This window comes from Thunnus albacares, chromosome 7 (assembly GCF_914725855.1).
Source record: "Thunnus albacares chromosome 7, fThuAlb1.1, whole genome shotgun sequence".
Taxonomy (NCBI): Eukaryota; Metazoa; Chordata; class Actinopteri; order Scombriformes; family Scombridae; genus Thunnus; species Thunnus albacares.
The window spans coordinates 19,428,401-19,446,502 of record NC_058112.1 but is presented as its reverse complement, the minus strand read 5'-3'; the positions used below and the strand labels follow the sequence as shown (position 1 = coordinate 19,446,502).

Genomic DNA, 18,102 nt, shown 5'->3' with positions numbered 1-18,102 from the left:
AAATTATTATGCGCAACGCAGTTTGAAAACATTCAAGAGGTCATAATCAATTTGAAACAAATCTGTTGTATTTGTTGCATGTCTAGATATTTTTTTTCAAGAAATAAATGCAATTTATAGAAAATAACATATTTACAGATCAAGTTCCACATTAATATATGAGCCCTTCTTTGAGATCACTTTAACAACTCTCATCCACTGAACTTGTAGGTCCATGTACAGTTCTGCCTGTTTTATATTTGAGGATGCCAGTATTGAGGAATACTACTGTCCACCCTCAAAGATCTTCCTTTTATGGATGCTCCACACGTGCTCAACAGGGTTGAAGTCAGGGGATGATGATGGCCACACCATTATTTTTTTCTCCCTTTATGCCCATAGCAGCCAAGGAGTCAATGGGTTTTTTTGCAGCATGGGATGGTGCATTGTCCTGCATGAAAATATGTAAATAAATTTGTTCTGGACAGCACGATTCTTCCTTTTATAACATGGCAGGAAATGGTTGGTAAGGAACTCCACATATTTTGCAGAGATCATTTTGACACCCTCAGGGACCCTAAAAGGATCTACCATCTCATTCAACATTCCAGCCCAAAACATCACTCCACCACCTCCTTGCTTGCTTATTGGAACAGGGTGGCCCTTCACCAACCATCCAGAACTCCATCCATCTGGACCATCCAGTGTATCCATCAGTTAATAACACTGTTTGAAAATGAGTCTTCATGTATTTCTGAGCTCACTGCAAGCGTTTCTCTTTGTGAGCATTGGTTAGGTGCAGCCGAAATACAGCTTTACGCACAACTGCAAGCCTCTGAAGGATTCTGCATCGAGAGGTTCTTGGGACTCCAAAGACACCAGCAGCTTCAAATATTTGTTTACTGCTCAACGGTGGCTTTTTTAATCGCTGCCCTGTTAACACTATTAATTTGCCTGACAGAAATTTCCTCAATAACCTTTTATCTGACCAAATTCATCTGTGCACTGAATCACACACAAATCTTTTAACAGTTCGATGATCTCTCTTCAGTTTTCATGAAATATCAGTTGTTTTAATGCCTTTTGCAAGACATTGCACTATTTCAAGCTTTTCATCTTCTGAAAGATCCTTCTTGCTCCCCATAGAACTGAGAACTGAGACTTGCTTAATAATGTGGAACAACCTCTTTCAATAGGTTTCCCTTGAATTAAAATCACCTGGCAAACTAATTAACACACCTGAGATTGATAATAGTTGTCTAAAAAGAAAAGACTAATAAAACAGGCAAAAGCTTCCACTGAAAAACTAAAAACTAAGTGAACTGAAATCCTACTGATACGTCACTTGAATAATATTTGGAACACAGTGTGTGTAACTCATGCAGATGACACATAATAGCAAGCTATTATGTATAAAGATATTATCAGCAATCACAAATTTTACTTCAACTTACAAATTTGGAATGCTCTGCAACATCCAATCAATCATTTTCCTCAGAGATGATCTTTGAGCATACACTTGTCTGCTAGTATTAAGAACGCAATAAGCTTGTTCTGCTCCACCTGACATGTGAGTGACACCTGTGTTATGTAATCTGATATGGGCCTCCAGATTACCATGCTCAGTACTGCTTAGGTCAGTATAAATATATATTTTAGTCTTATCCACATAGTAGGTTTAGATGGTGGACCACACCGAAAGACTCCAGTCTAGTCTGTATACTATAAACTTCCCAAACACTGTTTATTATGTCAAAAATGATTATACATTGTCTTCACTATCTGAGCACAAATATGCATTTGTTTGTTTCACATTACATTTTCCTAAATTAGTTGGGAAGTGAAGTCAGATCACATGTAGTCACTAAGGTATGGAGGACCGAAACTGCCAAAATCAAAAATAAATAAAAGACTCAATGAATAAATTAATATGCCATTGAATGCACCAAAAATAATATTAAAAATATATGTAGGCATTAATTAATTGATAAAATGTGACATAAATTAATATTTGTTTTAATTTGCTTCTGTATTTATTTACCTTTGTACTAATTTACTTTTCCATTTGATTTATTAATCAATTTATTTTTAAATGTGTTTATTTACACATTTATTTCTGTATTACTATCCCTTTGCATTTCCCCCCTATTTATTTCCCCAAACTAATTTATTTCTCTATTTTCTTTTTACATTTCTTTATGCATTTCTGCTTCATTATGCAGATGAGGGGGCTGTCATTTAAAGCGTGTCATGGGGTCAACTTTTTGCCTTTTGGTTGATAGACACCAGAGTGCATAGATTGTTGGTTACATAACCCCAGAGTACAGGCATAGCCTCTTGACATGCCTTGTTCTCACACCAGTGGCTAGGCTAGGAAGGAGGAGTGTTTGGTTTGAAAAGGGTAATGGCATAAACCATAAACCAGAATCAGCAGAATCCCTTCCTGATTAATAACATATCTTAAACTTAAACTAAGAAAGAGTGGACGCATCGATAACCAAGAAAAATTAATTCAGCCAGCATTACATTTCAAGCAAGCAATGTAGCCTATTTGCGATTTAGTCATAGGCTATATGAACATAATTTTTCCGCCTTGCCATTGACATGTATGCCAGTCAAATTCATATTTGTTGTATGCACTGCACAACAAAGCCAGTTTGTATAGCACCTTTAAAACACAGATGGAATTGAAGCAATTTAAAATGCCTTGCATAAACCAAAGAAATGCATTAGTACACCTTTAAACAAAATGTACAAACACAATGAAGAGAATGAAATCAATATAAGTAGAAAAAATAAAATACAGAAAATGTCTTTTATGGTTTATATCTGTATGCAGCATAGCTAAATGCAGTTTACTGTGTTGTGACTTGAGCTACTACCAACTAACTGTTCTTCAAGCATATAAAAAATGTATTTATAAACAAAGAGCAACTACACTTTAAGTGACAAATAAAGATTTAAGATTGACTGTAGCCACCTGTTGTACCTGCTGTCAGTTGTTCCACAGGTGATAACATAGGCCTACTATATTTTGAGGTGCATAATACAAAGTTAATTAGCTAAATACAAATATAGACACACCCTGGGGCTAACAGGAGTGTCAAACACAGTAAATTACAACTATCCTGGCCTTTGAGTTCACAAATCTAAATTGTTTTGTCCCCCTTCCTGATTCAGACAACAGCTTTTGAGTTCAAATGGCTCTGGGGGCACAACCCCCTTCGACTGCCCCTAGTCTGTAATCCTTTTATACACCAGTTTAGGCCAACAGAAGGAGCTCTGTTTTCAATACTAATTTATCCAAAAATCAAGAGTGACTTAATGAGGATTACAGACGTGATACAAAGCAATCTGGGGACACAGCAGACAGTTATTTCAGTATCTTTAGTGTTGTGTTACTTTTGATCTGATTAAAAGCTGAACTATTAGCTATATGCAATAATGACTTTAGGCATAATTTTACTTGATAGATCTTTATAGAAAATAATCAGTACAGGTGTTGCTGTTTCAGATATTTCTTTGTGGTCATCCACTATATTAAACCTTAAGGTGAAGAGAAAAGCAGAAAATCATTCCAGAAGTCTTATTAACAGTAAATTACACTCGGGTCACTAATTAGGCAGATGGAGCCTCCAAAGAGCAGCCACCATATGGCAGAAGAATAGAATTAAGGGTCAACTTGTTGTTGCTCTTTCAATCTCTGTGCTAATTGTTTTTCTTCTCATTGCCCCCTTTCGTGATCCCCCTTCGAGAAGGAGACCACATTTCATGGAAGGTTAAGCTACTTTGCTGATTTGGGATGGCTGTTTTTCTCCAGAAGCCATTAGTGTCATTGACAGGGCCAATATGGCACAGAGGGAATGTCTTAACTGGACTAGTTGTGTAAGACTTACTGCGCTAACAGGAAGATGAAGAAATTAGGTGTAAAAGAAATTGGACAAAAAAATAAACATCACAGTATTTTGTATAGTACAGTATACAGTATACAGTATACATACAGTATATATTTGTTATCAAATAGTGCTGTTTGAATAGTTCAGTACTCCTAAAAGTTGATACTATGGTTATTGTCAAGTACTTGTGGATGATTTTAGCCTGCATCACCAGATTTAAAATATGCCAGATATTACACAACATCAACATCAAGTTAACATTGCTAATACTAATGCAGTCTAAAACTAAAGCTTTGCAATACATCTTACCTTCATGAAGGTTATACGGTATTAGGTTTTGTTGAAACTGACTTAGAAGGGTATTGTTTCAATGATTCAACTTTATGGTCATTTTGAATTCTAATATGTTGTCCACCCCATTTATATCAGAGAGGGTAATTGCTTTCTTTCTTCTTCTTTTAGCATAATTTAGGCACTAACAAATTCACAATGTGTATTTTGCAAAACTTAATGACCAGTAAAATCCAGTTTTTAAACAGTAATATTTCCTCTACATTTGTGGTCAAGTGTCATGACGAATCTTGTTCATAATAATACTATAATATCATGGTACTGTAGATTATAGTTATACTATCATATGTGTCACCACAGCTTGTAATAATTTCATAACTTACTTGACTTTAAATTGTAGTTTTGATTGTAAGGTACATCTCTGGATTGCTGCAATATTTAAAAGAACTGAGACAGGTTGTGTAGAATATTATAACAAATCAAAATTATACAAAATATCTTACACCAACTATGAGATGGTAAATGAGAAGTAAAAATATTACACGATAATGCACTGCCCACTTGATGGGCATGAGTGAGACCATTCTATGTAAAACACATGGAAAATAAGAATGAATAAGCTGATCTGGGAAAGGCATAACAAGGGAATCATTTAAACAACAGTGTTGACCAATCAGGAGACGCTGGTGACAATTACCATGCAGCAACAGCCTAATTCATGAAAAGTTATTTGACAGCAGTTTGGATTCAAGGAAAAATGTATGGATCCTTTTCTTTTCTAGTGTACACATTTGTTGAATATGTTTATGCCTGTAAGTGGCGTGACTGATTGATTTACCCTTATAGACAGTAAAGATTAAGAGGATGACAAATCAGCATTTGCTTACACAGCGCCTGGAGCTAATCTTCTTGTCTTCCTTCAGAAAGCCCCCAGACTACTCAGGCTCACACACTCACTCTGGCAGAGTGAAAAAGACAAGCAGTAACTCCATTGACTCCATATTACATCAGAAAACAACCAGAAAAAGGACATCAGCACTGGATCAAGATCATCGAGAATTCCTGAAGTTACTCTTTGAGGATCTCTGAAGAAATTGCACCTGAACTATAAGATTTAGTGGAAATAACTAAAATTTGACATCTTTTTTGTTGCCATGTGTCAGCACTTCACACGAAAGAAATGATCTGATCCAGCCAGACAACTACACCTAATATAGAAGAGAAAACTATTGGGAGTTATCTTCTATTTGTCTAAAAACTATTTCTTAAGTTCAGATATTAGAACACATATCAAAATGGAGGACCACATAACCAAAATATTTTCATCAGACAACTCTAAGGATTTCACAGATGGAACACAAGCAGGTGAGCCATTAATTGTTGTATTGTGCAAATGTTTCAAAAAGATTTTTAAGAAGTGCTAGACAATTGCAATCAAATTTAAAAAGAAAACACACAAATGATTTTGCTGTACAGCAGATTACGTTGTCAAAATAATGATGTCTTTAATGTTAAGTGAATTTATTCATAGAATAACTTTCAAGACTGTCACACAGTATATACATAATTTAATACATAATACATAATACACATAATTTAAAAACAGAATAAATAACTAAATAATCTAAAGCCTATATTTACAATTAAGTCTTAAATTATAAAGTGTAAAATAATGTTAAGTATTAATTTCTGCTCTCTGTTCTCTGCAGACATAAGTAAAATTCCAGGTAAAGCACTTGGCCATGGTCTGCTTTGTAGAGTGTGCTCTGATTCAAGCAGTGGTAAACACTATGGCATCTATGCCTGTAATGGATGCAGTGGCTTCTTCAAGCGCAGTGTGAGACGAAGACTCATTTACAGGTGAGCAAGAGCCAGACTGGACTTAAAAAAACAGTCAAAAGATAACAGAGAAATACATCTTGTGTAACAAATAATTTTGTACCTTTTAATATTCTGCTTGTCTTTATTCAGAAAAATATTTGTGTCAATATCACAGGTGTCAAGCTGGAACTGGCAAGTGCCCTGTTGACAAGGCTCATCGGAACCAGTGCCAAGCTTGTCGACTGAAGAAATGTCTCCAGGCTGGCATGAACAAAGATGGTTAGTAAAACAAACTCCCAATAAGTTCATTGTTCAGATAGATATTATTTCACAGTTGAAATCCTGATGACATATTATGAACTCGTCCCTTTGGCAGCCGTGCAGAATGAGCGACAGCCTCGCAGCACAGCACATGTTAATCTAGACACTTTAAGTGTGGACACTAAAAAGGAGCACCTGGCGACCACACGGGAACTCACCTCCTCTGCCGCCATTTCATCGGTCATCTGCAGACCTCTAGTCACTTCCTCTGTCACAACTTCTGCCACCGTACAGTCCTGCAGCAACCCGAGTAACAACCACCGCTTTATGGTCAGCCTGCTGACAGCAGAGACCTGTGCAAAACTGGAGCCTGAGGATGGTGAGATCAAAAACAATCAAAAAGTGTGCACAATATGTAGTAGAGTCACAGAAAGTTAGAATAGTCTTTTCTGAAGTCAGCCTTTAAACTTCACAATATTGTACTGAACATTTGTGTGACTCTCTTTTTTCTAATGTGCAGTGGAGGAGAATATTGATGTGACAACCAATGATTCAGACAGAGATCGGACTCCATCAAACTGCTCCATGTCCCCATTCACCTCCAGCTGTTCAGAGAGTATATATGAGACATCAGCACGACTCCTCTTCATGTCAGTCAAGTGGGCAAAAAATTTGCCTGTTTTTTCTCACTTGCCATTTCGAGACCAGGTGAGACTGATTAATGTGTGTTTTTTGTAGATTTTCAAAATCGATTTACACATACATGGACTGTTGATGAGACTTATAAGTTTCCTGTCCTCAGGTGATTCTCCTTGAAGAAGCCTGGAGTGAGATGTTCCTCCTTTGTGCCATCCAGTGGTCCCTGCCCATGGACAGCTGTCCTCTTCTTTCTCTTCCAGATCTTTCTCCCACACAGCAAACCAAGATCGGATTCCCCACAGCTGACCTGCGGGTCCTAGAGGAGGTCTTTAATCGCTTCAAGGCTCTGGCTGTTGACCCCACTGAGTTTGCCTGCCTGAAGGCCATTGTGCTGTTCAAGCCAGGTAAGGAGTTATTCCTCCAGCAGTGGGTGTTTATTGGTGAATGACTGTACAGTGTAAATAATGTCTGCTGTTTGACTTGCAGAGACACGCAACCTCAAAGACCCAGAGCAGGTGGAGAATCTGCAAGACCAGTCACAGGTGTTGCTGGGTCAGCACATCCATTCAATGTACCCCAATCAAAGTGCCAGGTAACCCTTCTGCAACCCCCTTTCAGACTGATTACAAAGATCATCAAACATGAGAACATTTTGATGTTTTTCATCATTTTGTCATCATTTTCATCATTTTGTAGTATAGAAACATGAAGTTTACTCTTTTTTTGTTCCTGTCCATCAAGGTTTGGGAGATTGTTACTTCTGCTGCCATCCCTCCACTTTGTAAGCTCTGAGAAAATAGAGCACCTTTATTTTCAGAGGACCATTGGCAGCACACCCATGGAGAAGCTGCTGTGTGACATGTTCAAAAACTAAACAAGCATCAAGGGAAGCTGGATGGAGGCTTTTTCTGCCGGGAAAGCACAATAAACCAGCCCTCAAACAACATGTTTTCTCATTGTATATTTGAGAAGTCAAAATGTGAAAAAGGCTATAAGGTTTATTGCCATGTAATGCAATAAACATACACTTTTTGTTCAGTGATGATCACACCATTTGCTTTGTAAATATTACAATTACGTTATCAAGCTCCATAAACGCACAAAATTGTTCTTTGTAGGTACTGAGTTGCAAGGAAATGCATTTTTTATTACAGTTAAACTAAGATATGTATTTTGAATTGAATTATTTGTTCTAAATAAATATGGAAATTTTGTATTTGTCTTATTTGGCAGGTATATCAATCAATGTTCATTCAGAAACAGAACATAACATATAGTACAAGATATACCCACATAAACATACTACAATCATACAGGACATATAACTCTGGTCATTTTTACTAATATGATTTAGTGCCTGAACAATACATTAGCATGACCAATATTGGCATATTTGAGTTCACAGATAGTCACAGATATATTGGTACTGTTGTATATTTTAGCCAATATGTAACAATACGAGCAGTAACAGGGTAATGTTTTAAACTCTCAAATACCAATAATGGCCTAAGAAATCCAAATCAGGATCTAATAAAGTTTTTTTTTTTTTTCTGCTGGAAAATAAAGACAATATCTATTATTAGATTATTGAAGAGCTTGCTAAACGACGTGGCTCAGTTTTCTTTCCCAAGGGAATCCTGGTTACTATGTAGCATCCTTTGTGAATTTTCCTGCAGCCAGGACAAAAACATAAATAAATGTGATTATGGAAGCCAGTTTGACAATATTTGTATTAAAAACAAAGCAAACAAACAAAAAAAATCCAGCCTGAGACGGGAGTTCATGAGATAAGGATTATATTTATAATCATCAACTTGGATCTCTGTCCTAGAATAGAGGAAGTTGGGTTACAGATAGGTGGCGGTAATACTCACATTTACTGATGAGTCCAACAGCGGTAAACACCAAGAAGAGACTGAGCATCAAAGCTCTGTTAGAGACGTGGAATAAACAATTACAGGTTCACAGGGCTTTATTTAAATATTTAAACGAAACAGGTTCAATATCCAGCATATAACGTTTTTATAAAGTTTTTTTTTCCGCTTTCCGTTACACACCGCCTCACAGTAGGTGGCATCATGCGTCTTTAACGTTGGTTTGTAGTCCGCCAGTAAAACCAAAGAAGAAGAAGTAGAAACACGGAAGAACCTTATGACAGCTAGTAAACATGATGAGCTGAAGCTTCCTGTGTTTTGGTAATTTTAACTATCGTGTTAACTTCATTACATACAGAGACTTTGGCTGACGACTGCAGCGGGGACTGTTGAAGTTATGAAGTTGCTTTAAATTAGGAACAACGGTGATTTCACTTGACAATGTTTAACAAGTCGTATCAGCTGCTTCCTCAGAGGGACTCCACAACACCGAGGACACCTGGGTTATTTGTGTCCGCTGACAACTTCACACAGACCGGCTACCACAAAGGACTTTCATTTGATTACATCCCCAATGTATCTGAAAACGACTTCAGTGGTAGGTAGCCTGGCTGGCTTGTTGGGACATTGTTGATTATTGACTACACAAACCAGGCTCAAATAACTGTCACTCCAAAATGTTTACCACTATAATAGTATTGTAGTTCACTGTGCTTGATCAATACTAGATGTTTGAAACAGTGATAAGTTGCCTAACCCATCATGTGTTTGTTTTCAACATATATTTTATCCTTAAAGTCTCCTTCCTCTCAAAAATGTGTTTTTCTTCTTGTTCCTTCAGTTGAATGTTTGAGCTTCACTGTGCAGAATGATGTATGTGCAGAGTTTGACACTTTAAGCCTGTTTTCACATTTATCTGCTGAAAGTGGAAAGTTTCTCTGTGCTCATTTAAAATCTGATTTTAAGGGGTGCGCCTATGAGCATGATTTGTAACATGACAACCAGTTTGGAGCCAATCCTGGTCCAAAATTCAACTCACACAAGTGTGATGTAGAAACTTGAAGCCTCCAGTGCACAAACACTGAGAATGGACTGTAAGGTGAAGTAGGAGACATCTTGTGTCCAGCAGTTAAACTTCCGAAATCAACGATATTTGCATATTCATAGATGCTGAAATTATTAATGAGGGAGAGGGAGTAGATGCAGTTTTAAGGATTTTAATAAGATAATTGAATTTTTTTGTGGAAAAACCATATCAGACACAAATTATTATTCAAAATAGAGTCATTTATATACATCTTAAAACATGTCTGGAGGGGATCTTCAAGGGAAAATCAGTCACGCAGCCGGTGAAACACAGAATTCACACTGACTTGAATATTAAACATAATGAAATATGGACAACGTATCCTTAAACCCACCACACAAGCTAATATTGCACTTAGCCTACATGAAGTTTGGAGAGTTGCATGAAACAAATTTAAAGGGTTAAAGAATGGGCAAAATTTAGTTTGTAGTATGTCATGTATATTGAGTATGGCAAAGCTCCAAAAACACTGGTCCCCAAAATACTTATAATGCAACCCACTATAATGTTTCACGCGACCGTCCCTGTAGTAATACCATGGCTTTCAAGCACCACTCCCCCAAAGTAGCTTTCTGTAAAAAATTGACATTTTCTTAGTCTAGAAAGTTCCCTTCAATACCACAGAAGACATTATAACTGTCTTCATAGGTTGAGTAACACTCCTTGTGATGAGTAAGCTGATTTTCTTGTGTATAATTGCTGAAGCTCCCCATTAATATTGAGGTTTTTTTCTTTTCTTCAAGATACCTCCCAAGGCTGGTTGTCCTGGATTTGCAATCTGATTGTCATCTTCCTTGTCTATGTCGTCACCTTTGTAACCTTTCCTATAACAGGCTGGTTTGTGCTGAAGGTAAGCCAAAATCCTCTCCTCTTCACTTACTCCTACGACATGTCCACCCAGCTGTTGAGAATAATCATAACCAACTCTAATCTTGTCCGCAGACTGTGCCTAACTATCAGAGGATAGTAGTGTTTCGCTTGGGTCGAGTTTGTCCCCCAAAGGGTCCTGGTATTGTCCTCGTACTGCCCCTCATTGACCAGTGGCAAAGAGTAGACCTGCGTACCCGTGCTTTCAACATCCCTCCTTGCCAGGTAAACCACCATGCATGCCACTGATAGTCAGCTGTTGTTAAGTCTTTAAACACTTAAAACTCAGGGCACAGCTAGTTTCTCTCAGTGTCTCCTAAAAGTTGTTTACACAATGTCTTGACTAAAAACAAACTTAAAAAAATCAAGCAATGATCTTGAACATTAAACAGGTTTACTGAAAAAAAAAGTTATTTATCAGGATACTTAGAGGTTTTCTTCATTGTCATTTCTTCTTTTTGTGGACCGGGGATTTTCTTGTAAATGAGCAAGCTTTTCAAGTATTTACAGAAAATTAATTTAAAATCCTTTATAGATGTTTGCTAGAGTGGTGTTTACTGATTTAACTAGTAAATATGGGGTTTACAGACACATAGAGTGGGTCTTTTGATTTAATTCATTAGGTAACCTGCACATAGATCATTGGCAGTGTAATCATTTATACAGTGTGTATAAGTATAGTTCTGATAACATACAAATGGAAAATCACTGGCTGAGTTTTGGCAGGACCTACAGACAACTTACACTGGCAAAGACAGTGACACAGTTATGAAAACACAGTGGTGTAGGAAGTTGTTCCCAGATAGTTCTTAAATATTAATAATGAAAGAAATGTTACAGCAGGCATTTGGTTAGTCAGAATCAGAGGTTTATTTCAGGATTATATACAAGTTTGTTTTGGGATAGTTTATTATTTAAATAAAAATATATATATTTAAATTTAAATCTGAAGCTACACACTTTACCATCTAACCCATTTTCATCTTCATTACAAGCACATCGTCTTGTGTCACTATTTAACATTTGGATGTTATACTTACACAACACACATTGTTGCTCAACTGTAGTGAATAAAATCATCATTTCTGTTAGCTGTGTGTGTTTTATTTTGTCCCAGAGGTGGCAGTCTTGGTGCACAGTTGATCAGTGTGAAACTGGAGAGAATAATTTGATACTGGGAGAACTCACTGCATTTAAACAGAGCCAAGAAGTTTGTACTTTGTATTCTGTACACCATTTTAGACTTTGCACTTTGGAAAAACTCATATTGTATAACCTTGAACATGTAACCATTTAGTTTATGCTCATCTTTGGTTTTGTTCATGGTCTGGATCCAAATAGGGAATAGTTTTATCTCGGACATGCTACAGTAAGCTTATTTTCCTGAGTGTTTGACAGCTTTGATGAGATCTGGCACTGGATCCCACACACATCCTGATACTGTTTCCCACACTCCTCGACTATAAAAAGTATGTACGCTTGGTAACTGACATCAGACTGCAATTACACTCTGTTGTGACTGTATGCTGATCCCTTTGCAAGGTTTTTCATTAAAGGCTGAAAGACAACTTGGTCTTTGTCAGTTTTATTTTCAGATTTCCAACACAAAGTCAAGCTCATGTATCTTGTTTCTTAATGGTTTCAAGACTTTCCATCTAAGTAGTCAGGAATTGTCAACTGTATATTCGGTCCAACATAATGAACATTGCTTAGTCAATAACGGCTTTAAGAATGAAGAGGAGATGAGACAAATGTTAAATTGCCAGGGTTAGGTCTGAGTAAAATCCATATAAAATATGAAATTTTATCCTGCTTCTGTAGGTGACTTCTCGGGATGGCGGTGTGTTGTCAGTGGGAGCAGACATCCAGTTCAGGATCTGGAACCCCGTCATGTCAGTGGTATCAGTCCAGGACCTGAACGCCTCGACCAGGATGACAGCACACAAAGCTTTGACTCACAGCTTGGCCAAGAAGACTGTCAGAGAGATCCAAACTGAGCGAGTGAAACTGGGAGACTATCTCGGAGTAAGACAACACTGCAGTTACCCTCTGTTGCCTTTTTACTGTATCACTTTCAACTTACATTCTGTCTTGCTCTCTATAGATGGACATTAATGAGATGACTCGGCCCTGGGGGCTGGAGGTAGACAGGGTAGAGCTGACCCTAGGCTCTTTACTGAAAGCCCCAGAGGAAGGCCCCTCTGGACCCCTCATCATGCCTCCATCTGTACCTGGACTTGAAGGCCTCACTGGGCCCATTCAGCAGCTGGCCATGCACTTTCTGGGCCACAGTAGCAGTTCACATCCTCAACAAGGTATGGCCACACACTCAGAGCGGCTTTTGTGCAACACCCATTAATGTAATGATAATCTTGTATTATACAGCTTTACCTTTTTCTCCGTAGAGGACAGTGTAACTTTTGCAGATGAGCTCAGCAGTGTCCCTCAGGCCGTTGGGACCACACCAGGTTCTGTTGAAGAGCTGCTCGATGGCGTCAAGCTTCTCCTCTCTGAAACTTTGGTGAAGCAGGTCGAGGCCTCCTTCCAGTTTAACATCAGCTCAGAAGATGGACAACATCGCAGCTACTATGTGGATTTGAGCAAAGGTGATGGTTCATATACTGTTGAAAGTCTGTTTATAACAGAGGATTTGACTTAAAGTTGTGCTTAATCTGTTTAATGATGCTAAAATGATTGGTGTAAATAGAAATAAAAGTACAGGTACATAACTATCCAATATCTCCATTGTCTCTATAAACTGTGTGTTCTGTAGGAAGCGGCACAGCTGGAGCAGGGTCTTTCTGCCAAGAGCCAGATGTAACACTGAGTATGAGTGACAGCGACCTTCTGGCCATGTTCCAGGGCACGCTACGACCATTTGCTGCTTACACCAGTGGCAGACTTAAAATCCAGGGAGATGTTAAGACGGCCATGAAATTGGAGGAACTCATAAGGCTGCTTAGGAAATAGTAAAATTTGTACAGTTTATTTATTGAATCCTTATTTTTAACTGTTTTTCATGTATGCACTGATTGCATTTGTTATAAACTGAATTTTCTCTTATGACCTTGTCTTTCTTCAAAAATTAAAGCAAATGCTTGTTTACAAAGTAATAGTAATAATCTTATTAGTGTCTGACCACTTTTTTTCCTGAGGGTTTTGCAGGATGCTATGATAGCAAATAAAATATTCAGTTAGTAACACAGTTCAGCAGTCCTAAAACAGACATACTGTGCTGTGGTGTATTTTTATCACGCCGTTAAGTTCAATTGGAGCCTTGATCAACACATCGAGGGGGGCTGACTATTTGGACCAGCCTCCTATTGCACCAGATGTCCCTGGGAGAATCAGAGGTGAGAGAGCTGCTGCTGAAGATAGAGCAGAGTGAACATTTTGGTTGCCAGGATGGCCAGGTGGAGTGTGTGGCGCAGGTCTTTAATGTTACCCCTGTCCTGGACAGAGGAGCTGACAACATCAAGAATGCGCTACAGCAGCAGTATGCCAGTGGTCAGACAGGCACACACAGAAAGCACCAGCATTGTTAGGCCTTTCAGTGAGATTCCTGGGCTGTGGAAGAATGGGGTGGCCAACTTGTACAATTTCTGGAAACTGGATGGCTTCAGAAATCTTCACCGCATCATGTTGCAGAACTTCAACACTTTTGGACCCATTTACAGGTACGGAAGACGAGGCAGTATGCATAAATCTTAAATAGAATGATAAAATAACTGTTTGCATGACAGTAATCTTTATCAACTATCTTAAGTAGACAAAACATTTGACGTCAGGGTTTGTTACTATTTTCTGGTACAAATAAAAACATTTTTTGTTTATGAAAAATATCCCTGTGACCAATAATCTACAAGGTCAAGTCTTCCAAAAACATGCAGCTGATATTGCATTTTATGCCATTCTATTTCTTTCTCTTTCTATATTTCAGAGAAAAAATAGGTTACTATGAAAGTGTAAATATCATCAACCCAGAGGATGCTGCCATCCTGTTCAAAGCAGAGGGACATTATCCTAAAAGGCTGAAAGTTGAAGCGTGGACATTATACAGAGACCACAGGAATCGTAAATATGGAGTTTTACTAAAGTATGTGCAGTTATTATCATCTTCTAAGTGTATTAATTAATTTTTCTTTGACACTTATCCTGGCACTCACTAAAACTCTCGGTTTTAATAAGTACTATTTAGCTAGAGTTACTCTAAGTTAACACTGAATTTTTCCAACAGGAATGGAGAAGACTGGAGATCAAATCGGGTAATTCTCAACAAGGAGGTGATCTCCCCGAAGATGCTGGAAAACTTTGTGCCTTTGCTGGATGAAGTGGGCCAGGATTTTGTGGCCAGAATACACAAAAAGATAAACCGAAGTGGCCACAACAAATGGACCACAGACCTCTCTCAAGAACTCTTTAAATATGCACTAGAATGTAAGAGTAACTTTTCTATTTCTTGAGTAGAATTTATTTCACTCACTGCAAGTCAGTGCATTTGGTTTGCCTCATATTACTTTCTTGTGTCTCATGTTTACCCTGTCCTACACAGCTGTGAGCTCAGTGCTGTATGGTGAGCGTCTGGGTTTGATGCTGGACTACATTGATCCTGAAGCTCAACATTTCATTGACTGTATCACCCTCATGTTCAAGACTACCTCACCCATGCTGTACATACCTCCTGCTCTACTCAGGCGGATTGGGGCGAAAGTGTGGCGGGACCATGTAGAAGCTTGGGATGGCATCTTCAACCAAGGTAGAAAAATCTAGATGAACACAAATAATTGCCTTTATTAGCCATCACACTAACACATCACAGTGGTCCTGAGATGCATTAGAACAGGACACCAATGGCTTTTATCATTGTTTATGCCACAGTCTCTTATTTCATTGGCTGTGCTTTGGCTCATCAGCGGACCGCTGCATCCAGAACATCTACAGGCAGTTACGTCAGGAGACTGGCAATCAAAAGAAATACCCAGGAGTCCTGGCTAGCCTGCTCATGCTGGACAAGCTATCCATTGAAGATATTAAGGCCAGTGTCACTGAGCTAATGGCTGGAGGAGTTGATACGGTAAAAATAGTCTGAACACATGTAGATACAATGCAAAAATTCTTTCCAGAATGTGACTTGCTGCCAGTGTTTTTTTAAGACTGCAACTGTGTAAAAGGACTCAACAAACAAAGGGACTTTAATGTGGATTCTGTGGTGATTAATCCTGTTTGTGTGTTTCAGACTTCTATCACCTTGCTGTGGACGTTGTATGAACTGGCCAGACACCCCAACCTCCAGGAGGAGCTGAGGGCGGAGGTAGCTGCTGCCCGGGCTGAAAGCCAGGGAGACATGCTGGAGATGCTGAGGCGGATTCCTTTAGTTAAAGGAGCTCTGAAGGAAACACTAAGGTGAAAAAAATGGTGGTATATAATGCTAATGACACTGCAGAGATGGCAGACAGTCTAACCCTTCAAATGTACAAAATGCACTTTGTGTTTGCTCAAAGTGAGAATTCATTTGAAATACCCACATCTGCAACTTTGGTAATATAGTCAGAGTCATATTAGTCAGTTATTTCCTTAACTCCATAATTGTTTAGGATAGAACACTTTCATATGTGCAACAATACTTTTTCTATTAACCCATAGCTGTTTTGATCATGAGCTTTTGTTATTTTCCAAATCTGCAATCTACTGGCACAAACTTAGTAAGTCTATAATATAGAATTTTACTTTCATCCCTCAGGTTACACCCAGTTGCAGTGAGCTTGCAAAGATACATAGCAGAAGATATCATTATTCAAAACTACCACATTCCAGCTGGGGTAAGAGGAAGTTAAAAATACAGAATAAATCATCCAAACATGTTTTTGTATTTGAGAGTTTTTTATAAGAACTGAGCAAGTGATTGACATTTTTGTTTGTGTTTAGACTCTGGTCCAGTTAGGACTGTATGCAATGGGAAGAGACCCCAAGGTGTTTTTCCGTCCGGAGCAATATCAGCCCTCCCGCTGGCTGAGGACAGAGACCCAGTACTTCAGGAGCCTCGGCTTCGGCTTTGGCCCACGCCAGTGTTTAGGACGCAGAATAGCTGAGACGGAGATGCAAATCTTCCTTATCCATGTAAGATATACTGAGAATCAATCAGAGTTTCACCATGTTTTGTGACATATTTGCACAGCATATTAACTGTATGTTCTGCTTCTGCAGATGCTTGAGAACTTCAGAGTGGAGAAGCAGCGCCATGTGGAAGTACAGAGTACCTTTGAGCTCATTCTCTTACCAGAAAAGCCCATAATATTGACTTTGAAGCCCTTACACAGTAGTCGGTAACACCAAGTATGCAACATGATGAATGATTAGTCAGACTCATTTTTATAGCCCCTAATCACAGTTATATGCCAAGGGCTCAAATCACTACAATATAAACACAAAAGAAAATCTTCAAACATTAGACACTGATGAGAAACAAAAAAAGGCAAAAATGTGCATTAACAAATTACCTGAGTAATTCCATAATAACTGAACAGAGTAATTGTATGGACTGTATATTACTTCATGAGTAATGATGAACACGTGTAGTCTATGTGTGTGTACAATATATTGAAAAAATGTACAGAATCTTTATTCCTTGTGTACATGGCAAAGTATTTTAATGTTACTTATCTATGTAAAACAGTGATGAATAAAACAATGCAACTGATACAAAATATGTCTTGTTGTGTGTAATTTATTACATATTTTAATATCTAATACATATATTGTATCAAAATATCTTTTTGTAACATCAAATTTGAAATAATGTCTGTGTCTGGGTGAACAGGTGAATTGATCATTTGCAGATCATTTTACAGGCTTCTGCTTCCTCTGTCTGCTTTGCTGATGTAAGGAATGTGATACAGTCCTCTGTAAGCAGAAGAAAGCAGCATGGAAAATAATTCCATGTCAAATACTTTTTAAAAATACAATGATTACGTGCAGCACAATATGAAAAAATGATGGGTAACTGACCGAAGGAACGTTATGAAGGATTGTGGTGGACGTCCGAACAAAACCATGCCTGTGCTCGTTCAGTTTGGTCAACATTTCCTGTTTCTGTCTCCCCCATAACTTAGAGTTCTCCTCCAGCTTTTATACATGCAAAGAAAAGAAAAACATGCACTCAACAATGAACGAAAGAGTGACCAGTGGATTAATAAGTCTATGAAACATTTTCAGTACAAGTAATCTAATTTCTTTATTTTTTTTAGGTATTTTCACCTTAGTCTCCAGTTTTTGGACTCTTGCCTCAGCATTCTCCAGTTTATTTAGTAAACTCAGTCTCTCCTTGGCTGGTAGTGACTTTTTTGTCTGAGGGGGACATGGCACATGTCAATTTGAGTTTTCAATAGAC

The 18,102-nt window shown here is 38.1% G+C and overlaps 4 protein-coding genes across 5 annotated transcripts in view; 3 read left to right on the top strand and 1 right to left on the bottom strand.

The window, feature by feature from the left end:
- The first annotated feature begins 5,140 nt into the window (after positions 1-5,140).
- Positions 5,141-8,029, top strand: nr2e3 (nuclear receptor subfamily 2, group E, member 3). Its single transcript, XM_044357115.1, has 8 exons — positions 5,141-5,531; positions 5,876-6,026; positions 6,163-6,266; positions 6,364-6,627; positions 6,769-6,956; positions 7,051-7,291; positions 7,374-7,479; positions 7,629-8,029. Exons 1-8 carry the CDS (start codon positions 5,462-5,464, stop codon positions 7,759-7,761), a joined length of 1,257 nt encoding a protein of 418 aa, XP_044213050.1. The 5' UTR covers positions 5,141-5,461; the 3' UTR covers positions 7,762-8,029.
- Positions 8,030-8,987: 958 nt separating this feature from the next.
- stoml1 (stomatin (EPB72)-like 1) lies at positions 8,988-13,778 on the top strand. The gene is made up of 7 exons (XM_044356217.1): positions 8,988-9,359; positions 10,592-10,698; positions 10,791-10,940; positions 12,537-12,740; positions 12,820-13,030; positions 13,121-13,321; positions 13,489-13,778. Exons 1-7 carry the CDS (start codon positions 9,203-9,205, stop codon positions 13,683-13,685), a joined length of 1,227 nt encoding a protein of 408 aa, XP_044212152.1. The 5' UTR covers positions 8,988-9,202; the 3' UTR covers positions 13,686-13,778.
- A 234-nt stretch (positions 13,779-14,012) lies between these two features.
- LOC122985501 (cholesterol side-chain cleavage enzyme, mitochondrial) lies at positions 14,013-17,421 on the top strand. Its single transcript, XM_044356216.1, has 9 exons — positions 14,013-14,392; positions 14,656-14,811; positions 14,953-15,152; positions 15,268-15,471; positions 15,629-15,789; positions 15,952-16,118; positions 16,456-16,534; positions 16,641-16,832; positions 16,920-17,421. Exons 1-9 carry the CDS (start codon positions 14,121-14,123, stop codon positions 17,040-17,042), a joined length of 1,554 nt encoding a protein of 517 aa, XP_044212151.1. The 5' UTR covers positions 14,013-14,120; the 3' UTR covers positions 17,043-17,421.
- Positions 17,169-18,102, bottom strand: part of ccdc33 (coiled-coil domain containing 33) — a 46,353-nt gene continuing 45,419 nt past the window's right edge. For both annotated transcript variants that reach the window (XM_044356219.1, XM_044356218.1), the window contains 3 exons: positions 17,970-18,059; positions 17,721-17,837; positions 17,169-17,615 (listed from right to left, as the gene is read on the bottom strand). In XM_044356219.1, the coding sequence (XP_044212154.1) occupies positions 17,553-17,615; positions 17,721-17,837; positions 17,970-18,059 (270 nt within the window). In that variant the 3' untranslated portion in view covers positions 17,169-17,552. The remainder of the gene's footprint in view (positions 17,616-17,720; positions 17,838-17,969; positions 18,060-18,102) is intronic.

Bases quoted from the DNA above. Each gene is read 5' to 3' on its own strand.
- nr2e3 (XM_044357115.1), top strand. From the start codon at position 5,462: ATGGAGGACCACATAACCAAAATATTTTCATCAGACAACTCTAAGGAT. The intron at 6,027-6,162 runs GTGAGCAAGAGC...TCAATATCACAG, and splicing joins AGACGAAGACTCATTTACAG to GTGTCAAGCTGGAACTGGCA. The intron at 6,628-6,768 runs GTGAGATCAAAA...TCTAATGTGCAG, and splicing joins AAAACTGGAGCCTGAGGATG to TGGAGGAGAATATTGATGTG.
- stoml1 (XM_044356217.1), top strand. From the start codon at position 9,203: ATGTTTAACAAGTCGTATCAGCTGCTTCCTCAGAGGGACTCCACAACA. The intron at 10,941-12,536 runs GTAAACCACCAT...CTGCTTCTGTAG, and splicing joins TCAACATCCCTCCTTGCCAG to GTGACTTCTCGGGATGGCGG. The intron at 12,741-12,819 runs GTAAGACAACAC...TGCTCTCTATAG, and splicing joins AACTGGGAGACTATCTCGGA to ATGGACATTAATGAGATGAC.
- LOC122985501 (XM_044356216.1), top strand. From the start codon at position 14,121: ATGGCCAGGTGGAGTGTGTGGCGCAGGTCTTTAATGTTACCCCTGTCC. The intron at 14,393-14,655 runs GTACGGAAGACG...TCTATATTTCAG, and splicing joins ACTTTTGGACCCATTTACAG to AGAAAAAATAGGTTACTATG. The intron at 15,472-15,628 runs GTAGAAAAATCT...TTGGCTCATCAG, and splicing joins GGATGGCATCTTCAACCAAG to CGGACCGCTGCATCCAGAAC.